At 44.2% G+C, this 12,212-nt stretch overlaps 1 protein-coding gene across 4 annotated transcripts in view; it reads left to right on the top strand.

Moving 5' to 3' along the window:
• WASHC4 (WASH complex subunit 4) overlaps nucleotides 1–12,212 on the top strand; it is a 158,785-nt gene that overhangs the window by 63,323 nt on the left and 83,250 nt on the right. For all 4 annotated transcript variants that reach the window (XM_029601529.1, XM_029601532.1, XM_029601530.1 and 1 more), the window contains one exon: nucleotides 3,784–3,944. In XM_029601529.1, the coding sequence (XP_029457389.1) occupies nucleotides 3,784–3,944 (161 nt within the window). The remainder of the gene's footprint in view (nucleotides 1–3,783; nucleotides 3,945–12,212) is intronic.

Below are 12,212 nucleotides of genomic sequence, written 5' to 3' on the forward strand. Positions count from 1 at the left end.
TTATATTTAATTATAATATAATATAATAATAATAATTCTATTCTGAACTATCTCTAGTCCGGAATTTGTTATTTCTCTTTTCTTTACTTAACTTTATCTCTTTTCTTCCAGCTACCTAAGCTTCCAAGTTCACGGTCCTCGTTTAATGTAACTTTGTCTCTTCCTTTACCTAATTATTTTTATCCCTGTTCGATGTAAACCGTCCTGATATGGTATTTAACCATGAAGGTCGGTATAGAAAAATGTTAAATAAATAAATAAACAAAGGAGAGTTTTGGCTTCTTTGGATCTGACGGAGGCATATCTTCACATAGGGATTCAGGAACACCACCAGCATTATCAGTTTTGTGCCCTACCCTTTGGCCTGGCGACCGCTCCTTGTATATTCACCAAGGTGTTGGTGGTCGTGGCGGCAAGCTTACATTAGGAAGGAATTCTGGTGCATCCATACCTGGACGATTGGCTTATTCGGGCAAAATCGGAGCAACTCTGTCTCGCAGCGGTCCGTTCGGTTGTGAGTCGCCTGCAGTCCCTGGGTTGGGTTGTCAACTATGCCAAAAGCCAATTGATACCTACTCAGGTAATAGAGTTCTTGGGAGCTCGGTTCGATACGTTACGGGCAGAGTCTCCTTACCCCTCGATTGCATGGACCGGTTGATGTTCCGGGTGCGGCGCCTTCTCTCTCTCCCCTCTCCAGTGGTGTGGGATTATTTGCAGGTTCTTGGATATATGGCGTCTACCTTGGAGCTAGTCCCTTGGGCGTTTGCACACTTAAGACCGTTGCAGAGGGCACTGTTCTCGTGTTGGGACCCCAAGTCGGAGGAGTACCAGATCCCTCTACCTCTGATCGAACCGGCCCGGTCCAGTCTGTCCTGGTGGCTCAATCTGGATCACCTTCTCATGGGGGTCTACCTCGAGAGTCCCCAATGGATAGTGGTAACGACAGATGCCAGTCTCTCCGGTTGGGGAGCAGTGTGCCAATCGAGGTCATCTCAGGGCCTTTGGACCCCGTGGCAGGCATGGTGGTCCATCAACAGGTTGGAGACCAGAGCGGTCCGGCTGGCTCTACAACATTTTTTACCACTACTACGCAACAAGGTGGTATGGATTCTCTCTGACAATGCGACCGTGGTGGCCTACATAAACAGGCAAGGAGGCACCAGAAGTCTACCTGTGTCCGAGGCAGACATGTTGATGAGATGGGCAGAGCGCCACCTCGACCGGATTGCGGTGTCTCACATCGTCGACAACGTTCAGGCGGACTTCCTCAGCCGACAACAGTTGGATCCCGGGGAATGGGAACTGTCAGAGGAAGCGATGAGCATGATATTAATGCGATGGGGGACCCCACACCTGGACCTGATGGCGACTCGTCGGAACGCAAAGGCGGCTCACTTCTTCAGTCGCAGACGAGACCACGGGTCCGAAGGGGTGGATGCTCTGGTTCTTCCCTGGCCACTGCACGTCCTTCTCTATGTGTTTCCTCCATGGCCTCTCATCGGAAAGGTTTTACGCCGCATAGTCTCACCAGGGGCCAGTAATTCTAGTCTCTCCCGAGTGGGCCCGGAGGCCATGGTTTGCCGATCTGATCAACTTAGCGGTGGACGGTCCGCTGCGTTTCAGTCACCTACCTAACCTGCTGCGGCAGGGTCCGGTATTTTTAGAGCAGGCACATCGATTCTGTCTAGCGGCTTGGCATATGAAAGGAGGCGGTTAAGAAGAAAGGGTTACTCGGAGGCAGTTATTTCTACGCTTCTCCGAGCTTGGAAAACTTCTACGTCGCTTACCTATGTCCGGGTCTGGATTCCTGGTGCCGTGAGTTCAGTTTGTCCCCTCGACGGGCCACTATCGTTGACATTCTGTCCTTTTTACAGGAAGGATTACAAAAGGGCCTGTCTTACAGTTCGCTCCGTGTTCAGGTCTCTGCCTTGGGCAGCCTCCGTGGTAAGATTGATGGTCATTCCATAGCGGCTCACTCGGATGTGATGCGGTTTTTGAAGGGGGCTAAGCACTTGAAACCGCTGGTACGAGCGGTTTGTCCAGCTTGGAGTTTAAACTTGGTTCTCCGATCTCTCTGCGGATCACCTTTTGAGCCGTTAAAGTGAGCGACACTTAAAGACTTGATGCTTAAAGCAGTGTACATCCCAGCAGTCTGGACTGATCCTGGTACGTACAGGGAAAGGAAAATTAGTTCTCACCTGTTAATTTTTGTTCCTGTAGTACCAAGGATCAGTCCAGACTCCCGCCTGTACACAGGAGAGTCCAATTAGCTGTTCATAATTTCTTGTCAGGTTGTACTGCAGGTCCGTTTCTGATCTTGAAAAGCCTACATGGTTATCCTTCCGAGTTCATGTTGCTTCATTTATTGAGCAGTTTTAGTTATAACTTGATCTAGTCACTGGTTGCAAAAGTGTATTTAAGCCTTTATCTTACACAAGCCTTTTTTGGTGTCAATGGTTTTTCATTCTACTTTATCAATAAAACTGAGGGATCGCAGGTGGCACTCCGGGTTATATGGGAGGTGCTTTTCAGTTTTCTCTCTGACTCCATCTGCTGGAAGGGAGGCATAACCCAGCAGTCTGGACTGATCCTTGGTACTACAGGAACGAAAATTAACAGGTGAGAACTAATCTTCCTTTTTCTCCCTGCACTACCATGCCCCCTCTTATCTCACTGAAGTCAGAAATGCAAACTTTAGCTGTCTGAGTATGAGATGGAAGAATGCAAGTAGCAATTGGGGGGGCTGAGGAGGCAGGAAATAGGAGCATGGATAGCCTGGTAGGGTGAGACTAGGCAGCTAGAAATGAGGGACAGTGTCTCCCACTTACCCATCTTACATCTGCAAATACACACTCAGGTCCACTTAGAAAATTATTCCATCAAATCTACCACACAAGTGACACCTGCTTCAAACGTCCATACAAAGTTTATGCACATGCTTGTTAAAGTCTGATAGTGTGGGGAGTAAGTCCAAACATCTTCCCAATTCCACCCCCAGGAACACCTCTGCTCAGTCTGGGTAAGCTTAATGTGTAACCATGATGTATGTGTAAGTTTATCTGCATTATCAGGCAGGCAGTTTGTAAAAGACCATTTTCTGCGTGTGAAACAGTTTCTCCGGCAGAAGTCACTTTCAAAATTACCTTCCCTAAAGGCTAAGAAGGATTTGTGCATCTTCATAATTTGAAATGAAGGGAATGTGGCTCGTGAGCTTAAAAAAAAAAAAATTCTAGCTTGCTGTCAGGTCCATGGTTGGCTACCATGTGAGGCCGAAGAGGGGTTTGTGGGAGGTGCTAACAAGATTTTTTTGTTTCATAATCTATTCTGAGTAAATAGAGAAATGGGGGAATCTGGATTTCTGTGGTAACCGCTTATTGTTTTGAGCCTGCGCCTTTAGAACCACATACATTCTGATAGAAAGTTAATATCTTGTTTGTAAGTCTTTGCAGCACATTCAAAATCTCATTGGTTTCTGATTAAGATCCTACTCAGCCTCTCTCCAGCTCTATTCACCTCCAGCTGGCCACACAAAAACTAACTTTGGACAAGCAGCTTTATTTTCACTAAAGTCCTCTTCCACATTCTTGAGTATATTTAATAGTAGCACTCAGTTCTACTTATTGGCTACAATCCAATAAACCTTTTACAAGCCACACTTTTTATCTGAGGTTATTTTATTTTATTAAGGGATGAGATTCTTGTTACCAATTTGAAACTCTGATAAAATGATACTTGAATGTTAATCGTTGACATGACCAGTTTTCCATATGTCTTTACTTCTAGGTACCAGCCATTACTTTAACTGGCAATATCATTTGGTTTGCCGATAACTTCCTATTCCAGAAGGTGCCTGCCGCTGCCAAGCTCTTGGACAAGAAGAGCTTTCATGCCATCAAAGCTCAACGTGAGAGTTTTCTGCAGCAGAAGGCTCTATCGCTTACCAAGTAGGTCTTATGGTGACCCAAGGAGATTATGCAGTAATGCAGCAGTCCTTTGTACCCAGGTAGTCAGATTTTTGGCATATTCACCGTGAATATGCATGAGGTATGTTTGCTAATTCTTGGTGAATATCCTGAAAACCCAACTGGGTGGAAGTACCCACAGTACAGTGTGACAGACAGACCCTTGCTGTCCTATTGATTATTGCAGGAGGCTAGATCACCCAGTAAGTGATGGCACAAGGTTATGTAAAGATTTTACATGCATGTCCTGCATTATCTGAATGATAAGGTACAAGTAATAGATAATAGTAAGTAGCTCTGTAAATATCATTGATTTACTGTCAATTCCTGTGTGTATTGTACATAAGTGGATCTGTTTTTGTTAGAACATAGTTATTTGATTTGCAGGTATTATATAGAAACCGTAACTTTAATACAGAAGTTCTAGTTTCAAATTTTTTATTTTGAGTGCAGCCATCAGGTCTTGCACTGATAGTTTTTATTCCTACATTTTCAGTCTTAACATTTTCACTAGAGTGGCCACAGAAAAATCCGGTGATGTCTATCTTTGAGAAACACTGGCTAATGGATGATCTATGTGCCTTTTATCTTAAATCTGTGAATGCTCTCATAAGATACTGGTTGAGAAATTATCCCTTTTGTAGGTTAATTCTCACTGCTATAGATATTTTTGCATTGTATTATGCATGTGCTTTCTTTTTGAATATCCTCCCATGATTATGGGTTAATGTTAACAAGCATTTGTTTTTCATTTGTTTTTGATTTGTTTAATAAACAATATGGAGTCACAAAAAATTGTTTAGCGAACAAATAGACAAATAACTTAAGAATTATATTGTAATTATAATAGGACCATCATACTAAGCACTATCGGTACTATGACCTTCATTCCCTGTACGTATCCGGATAAGTCCAGACTCCTGGGTCATTCATCCCTGCCAGCAGATGGAGACATAGTGCCACCTGCAGTTCATCAGTATTTCTCTGTCTCCAGCAGATGGCAGAGGCTGTGAAACCTGCAGTTTTTTCTTTTTTTATAATTAAAAGTTTTTTAATATGTCAACCAAAACAAGTGATAAATCATACAGGGTCCAACCAGAAATATACAAAGGATACAGATCACAAGATCATAGTACACAGAAAACAATCCATAGATTAACTTGTAGCAACAGAAACCATGTAATGATTCACACAATATCTGAACATCTAACAACTTTTGATATTATCCAACTCCCCCCCCCCCCCCCCCCCCCCCCCCCCCCTGCCTCCAGCATTTACACCTAGTACAAATGAGACTGAAAGTAAGTTTAAAGATAGATTAGGCAATAAGGAGAAATCATGTCACTGTCTGAATGCTCTATCAAGAAAATCCTAACAGGTAAGTTAGGCTATTACCTGTGCGGTAGCGCACGCGTCCTGAGAGGGTTGCCAGGTATGTTCAAAGCGAGATATACTCTTATTTTTATAATCTGTGATTTTGGATAATAAATACATTTTATGCACCTTTTGTTGTATGTCTGCTTTTGTTGGCACTCTTGGGGACTTCCACAGTCACACAATCTCACAGCCACTGCAGTAAAGATATAATGGGCTAAACGATTGTGGTTGCCCATAATCTCTGGGATTTTTATACCCAAAAGAACCTGCGTGGGCAACGGTGAGATTAACCCTGGCAGTAGGGCTCTCATCCAATGAAACACCTCCTGCCATACAGTCTGAAGTATTGGGCAAGCCCACCACATGTGGAGATAAGTTCCTACTGTCGTGCATGCCCGCCAGCAAAGATCCGAAAAATGAGGTGTGAATTTGTGTAATTGGTAAGGACAAACATAGCAACGATATAGTACTTTATATGAGTTTTCTATGAGAGAAGTAGCAATATACCCTCTGCCCATATTCTGGAATACAGTCTTCCAGTCCCGGGTTGTCCAAGCTACCTGCAGATCCCTTTCCCACCCTTTCTGAAAGGCATGGAGAGGCCCATATTGGATAGATAATGCATGATATATCAGGGAAATTACTTTAGTACAGCAGTTTATCTTTTCACAAATCTTTTCGAAATCTGACTGTCCTAAATTGAGATGTAGTGCAAGCATATGAGTTTGTGCGAAGTGGGCTAATTGTGCGTAGGGGTACGCAGCGGATGTCGGTAAATCGTATGCCTGTTGCAAATCTGAAAAAGAACGCATGCTGTTGTGACCCCAAATATGTCCCCATGTCCGTATTCCCTGTCTCCTCCACACTCTAAAAGCCGGGCTCTCAAAACCAGATTGGAATGCTTTGTTAGCGTATAAACTAGTGCTGGCATGGTATTCCCTCCTGCCTAGCAATCCAGTTCCATACTTATGCCACAGTTGTAACAAAAGGAGTGTGGAGGGGAAGGACCGAAGAAGGTTCCACTAGCCAGGTCTTCCTAGGCTGCCAAAGAAGACCACTAAGTGATACATGCCCTAGCAATTCTTGGGTGACTAGCACCCATTGTTTAGGCTATCTGGTAATATGCCAGTCAACCAGCTTTTTAACTGGGCAGCCCAGTAATAGCGAGAGATATCAGGGATGTTAAGGCCCCCCTGTGGTTTAGGTTGGGTAAGAACCCGCCGAGCCACTCTGGGCCTGCGTCCCGCCCATATAAAAGTCATACACTTCTTTTGCCATTGCTTCAAGAGCAGAGCTGGGATCAGAATAGGTAATGCCTGGAATAGATATAAAAGTTTCGGCAAGATAGTCATTTTAAAGATAGCCATTCTACCATCCATGATATGTGGTAGCGGCTCCACTCTTCCATGTCCCTAGAGATTTTGTGCCAAAGAGGCAGATAATTTATGTTGAGTAAATTCTGAGTAGCGCTGAGCTGAATTCCTAGGTATTTAATCTGCGTTTTTGCCCACTTAAATGGAAATAATCCTTGTAGGTGAGTAGCCTCTCCAGGTGAAATATTAATATTAAGTATCTCAGATTTTTCCCAATTGACTCTGAGACTCGACTAAATGCATCCATTTCCTCAGTCATATACGCCAGAGAGTTCTCTGGATCTGTTAGTGTAAGCAGAATATCATCGGCATATAAAGATAGTTTAGTGGAGAGCCTACCTACAGTCAACAGTGATGGCAGCATTGCGTCTGACGTTGATCGCAAAGGGTTCAAGAAACAGAGCGAAAAGCAACAGGGATAGCAGGTAACCCTGTCTAGTCCCTCTTCCCACAAGAAAGATAGGGGAGTAGCCACCATTTGTCTTAAGGCATGCCCTAGGGGAACTATACAGTTGACGTATCCACTGTAGATATGGGGCCCCAAATCCCATGTTTTCCATGTTATGAAAAAGGTAAGGCCAGTGCACCATATCGAACGCCTTCTTGGCGTCAATTGATAAGACAATAGAGGGGAGATTGTGCTTTTGCGCATACCAAATGTTATCCAAGATTTTATGTACGTTGTCAGCTGTAGTCCGCCCTGGAATAAAACCTGCCTGATCGTTATGAACCAACTGTGCTATAAAACAGTTCAAACGGTGGGCAAGAATTTTAGCTAATAATTTAACTTCAATGTTCAGGAGGGATATGGGTCTATAAGAACCGCATACCGTCTGATCCCACCCAGGCTTTACCAAAATTGTAATCCCGGCAGTATTAGCTTGTGAGGATAAGACAGTCCCCTTTTTCAAAGAGTTAAAAAATTTTAAGAGTGTGGGCGTTAGTGCAGTAGAGAATTGTTTATAAAATCTCTGCGTGAACCCGTCTAAACCTGGTGATTTGCCAGATTTGAGGGATTTAATTGCTTCTTGAAGTTCTCCTTCCGTAATATCCTTATCCAGGAATTGCCTCTGGGAGGTGGTCAAGACTGGGAGTGGTATATCCGACAAGTATGCGGTAATAGCTTCTGCCTGTATAGCCGGATCCCTGCTGTATAATTGGGTATAGAATTGATGGAATCTGTCTAATTGAGGTATTATCTGTTAAAATCCGCCCTGCTGAATCTTTAATTTTTATGATAGTGGTTTGGGCCTGCCGACGTTTGAGGGTTTGGACCAAATACCTCCCTGCTTTATTTCCCCCTTCGAAAAACTTCTGTTGAGCCAGTTCTAAGTGGTGCGCAATCCGCGCTGAGTCCAGTGCCACTAACTTGTCCCTAACATCCCGAATGGCTTTCTGGAGGGAAGATCGAGCTGTATCTTGCATATGAGATCGTTCAAGCCGATGTAGGATATTCATAAGACGTAGCCTTTCCCTTTCCCTATGTGTTTTTTTGTTTTTTTTTTTTAACAAAAGTGGCCTTGGCAATGAAGGATCCCCGCAATACACTTTTCAGGCATTCCCAAATAGTCCCGGGATTTATATCTCCAGTATCATTAATATGGATATATTCTTGTATTTCCCGCACTGTGTTTGAAAATAACTATCCTCCAAAAGGGAATCATTAAGCCGCCAGTAACATTGCCCCGCATCATATTTGTGTAAGTGCAGATGGAACCAGATGGGGGCATGATCAGACCACACTATGGGTTCAATGTCCGTAGCCCGGACCATATTAATTCTAGCTTTATCTAAGAAAAACATATCTAAGCGGGAATAGCAGTTATGAGGATGTGAGTAATAAGAGTTAACATCGTGAAGTAGGAAAGCGAGATCGCCATACATCCACCCCCACTATTAAAGTAATAATATTTTTAAGAGCCTTCCTAGCAAGGACAGAGTCTGAGCTGGTCCCTGTAGAGTTGTCCAGATGCGGATTGAGCGTCAAGTTAGTCTCCCCCAAGGATTACACTCCCCACTGCCTTATGAGATATAAAAGGTAAGTAACGTGGTAAAGAAGGCTTCCTTTCGAGAGGTAGGGCCATATATAGTACATAACGTGAGAGATTTCCCGCCCCCCCCCCCCCCCCATTTTCACATTAAGTAGGATATAGCGACCCTGAAGGTCAGGGGTGTGAGCTCAACAACTCAAAGTGTAAATCCTTATGAATGAGGATTCCCACTCCTGAGTATTTAGTCATCGCCGCCCAGAACTGGTGCGGATATTTATCAGCTCTCATGAGACCCTCATATCGTTTGTGAAGGTGTCAGCATTTAGGCGACCCATCTCCTGATATAAAACCCTTCTCTTGCATCCAGAATTTAAACCCTTAACATTAAGGGAAATGAATTTAACCGTAGACAAGATGATCTCTGTAGACCTCCCATCCGAACACATTACTATCACTAGCTACAACCAAGCCCACCAACCAGAGAATGAGGGACACATAGAAAACCCTGAGCCTGAAGTGAGAGCCATCCCTGGTAAACCATTGTACAAATTGACCCAAAAGAGTAACAGTTCTCCAATATTGCCCTCTGTTATCATTGTGTATATATACTAGTTTTACCCTTTTTTCTAGGGCTGTTCTTTTGAGCCTTCCTCCCGGGGGTTTCTTTTTTGGCCTGGTAGGTTCTACCCTGTCTGAGGCGGGTGGGTCGGGGGTTGTCACCCCTTTGTGTGCCCGTCTGTGCGCCCGGAGGGTGTACATCTGGTTCTTACCTGCTAATTTTCGTTCAGTTAGTACCACGGATCAGTCCAGAACCCACACCGTTTTCTGGAGAGTCGCCCACTCAGCTCTGGATTTGTTTATGAATTCAGTTCTGTTTGAAATACCTTTCATGGTTTTACAATATGTTTGGATTGCATGGTTTTTTTTTAATGTAGGCTTTATTCTGCTTTATGCTTGGGTACAGATCTATACTTCGGGACTGCAGGTGGCACTGGGGTTTGAGGCAGTGTCAGTAAAACTTTCTGTCTCCATCTGCTAGCAAGGATGAATAACACAGGCGTCTGGACTGATCCGTGGAACTACAGGAATGAAAATTAGCAGATAAGAACCAATTTTCCTTTGCTTTATGTATAATCAGTCCCCATGTTCCAACATTCTTTTGAATTTTTTTTCTCGCAAATAAAATAAAATAATACAAATAAAATAAATCACCACTTACCTGATAAAAGATAAGCAATTATACATAAAGCAATGAAGGTCGATAGTATTGGTAGTGCTTAGTATGATGGTCCTGCTATAATTAAAATATAATTCTTAAGTTACTTGTCTGTTTGATTTGATTAAACCAAAACATCATGCCCCAACGCTTAATCAGTTTCTGAGATGTTTTCTTGTACATACTCTTAAGCGAGAAGGGCAGTCTACACATTTTTAACATAAAATTTTAATGCCTATCTTGAGCACAGTTTTTTGGGGGGTTTTTTGTCTTTAATTAGAGTTGCCCCTTAGAATTTGAATACATTTGCATGTATTTTGCTTGACTACAGCTTTCTAGAAGGCAGATGTTTTGCATATTGAATGTGTGAGGTCCAGACCCTTGGATTTTCTTATCATGCTTTCAGCTTACTTGCTTTCTCACACACCACCATCTCTTTAAGGTACAAATGTGAAGGCATAGCTTGACCAGTAACAGTTCTGCAAAACTAATGGTGTATGTTCTAGTATTTTTAAAAACTAGTACTTAAATTTGGAAGAAACAACTTTTCTAGTTACAAGTGGAGTTTAATTAGTGTGTATATGTAGTGCTTTTAAAATCATGTCTTCTATGTTTTTGCCAAAGAAACCTTTTGCTTTATTCCTCCTTGGTGTATTTCTATATTGTCTTGCCCTGGTTGCTGTCTTCCCTTCATCAAGTCACAGAGCAGAAAAAAAAAGGGATGTAAACTCCAGGGATGCAGTCATTCCTAGTTTGCAGTGTTTCTACAATGAATATTCAAGAGTCATAATTTGCATACTTTTGGTTCCTGTTTATACCCAGATCAGTTCAAACAAATGGGTTTTTCATCCCAACTAGCAGATGGAGGCAAGAACAAAACTTTGAGGCACTGGTACATAACCAAGAGTGCCACCTGGGGTCCCTCAGTATTTCTCTGTCTCCAGCAAATGGTAGAAGTGCAAAACTGCAGTCTGACTAGCTTTTAATTTAAAATAAATAAATAAATAAATAAAAATAAAAATTTTGGATTCGACTTGTTGCTCCCTGAGGTGTGATAGGTACCTTGGTGGGCCATCCTTCAGATGGAGCTGGGCGACCGGGGGATTCTTAGCCCCTGCCTGCTTATAGCCCTTTGGTGCCAGAGGCCCTGATAGCCAGGGGACTGGCTCCCTCGTGACCTCTGAAGCCACCTCCTGCTTGCTGTTGTCCCCACACAGGGAAGTATTCCCGTTTTTTGTTCTTTTCGATTGTTTAAACCCCCCCCCCCCCCCAAAAAAAAAAACAGGAGTTTGTTTGGAGGCAGTCCAACTGCAGGACGCTCTTGGCAGTGGGGGCTGTCTGTGCCGGATATAGTCAGGGAGGTGTAAGCCCATTGCTATTTTATCTGCCGGGGGATCCCAATGGCTGAGGGTCTTTTTCCTGCGTGCCATTCTCCATGGCATGGCCACGTGGCTTTGTCGGCTGTGTGTAAGGGCTGAATTTCTGACCGCATGTACAGCCTGTGTTTTTGGTGGCATGCACTGGCAGCTCTTGTCATGTAGCGAGTTTCTTGGTGGCCGTGTGGGAATGGCGTCAAAACCATGCATGGCGGCATGCAGGGCTTATGGCTTTTGGTCGGCCCAATTCAATTCCCGCTCTCTTTGCACTGGTTGTTCTTTGGGGGTGGACGGAACCTCCTCTAGCGCATTGGGTGATCGGAGGGCCTCTAGATCATTTGGGGGCCGTGCCTGTGGTCCTGGGGAGATCAGTTGCAGCAATCGGATCAACAGAGGCTCATGGGCAGCAGCCCACGGCCCCTAGGGAGGCCGGTGATTCCCATCCCCCACTCTCATCTGTGGCATAGGTACCTGTGGAGGATCTGCATGGAGGAGGGGAGTCTGAAGGTAGCTTGCCTGATCACAGTGCTGAGGATCTGGAGGAATTTTTCCAGAGTTTGTCGTCCTGCTGCATAAGGCCTTTCTGGCAAGAGAGGAGTGGGGGGAAACATCCCAAAGGGGAAGGTTCCTGGTTGCTTGGCCAAGAAGCAGAAAGTGAGATCTTCTGATGTCTCTGGGGATTTTTTTTGAGGGGTCTGGGTTTTGACTGCAAGAGGGCCAAAAAGGTTCCCAGGGATTTGGAGGACTCAGAATGACATACAAGAGGATTCTGCATATGGTTCCGTGAGCGGACTCTGATATGCGTATGTCAGCCATCGCTGCTAGCTGCGGTGTTCTCCCGTGCTCAGTTCCTCTTCCGAAGGTGCATCGGCAGGGCCTACCTCGCTCCTTCTCCTTCCGAGTGCATCAAGTCGCCA

This window comes from Rhinatrema bivittatum, chromosome 4, assembly GCF_901001135.1.
Source record: "Rhinatrema bivittatum chromosome 4, aRhiBiv1.1, whole genome shotgun sequence".
Classification (NCBI taxonomy): domain Eukaryota; kingdom Metazoa; phylum Chordata; class Amphibia; order Gymnophiona; family Rhinatrematidae; genus Rhinatrema; species Rhinatrema bivittatum.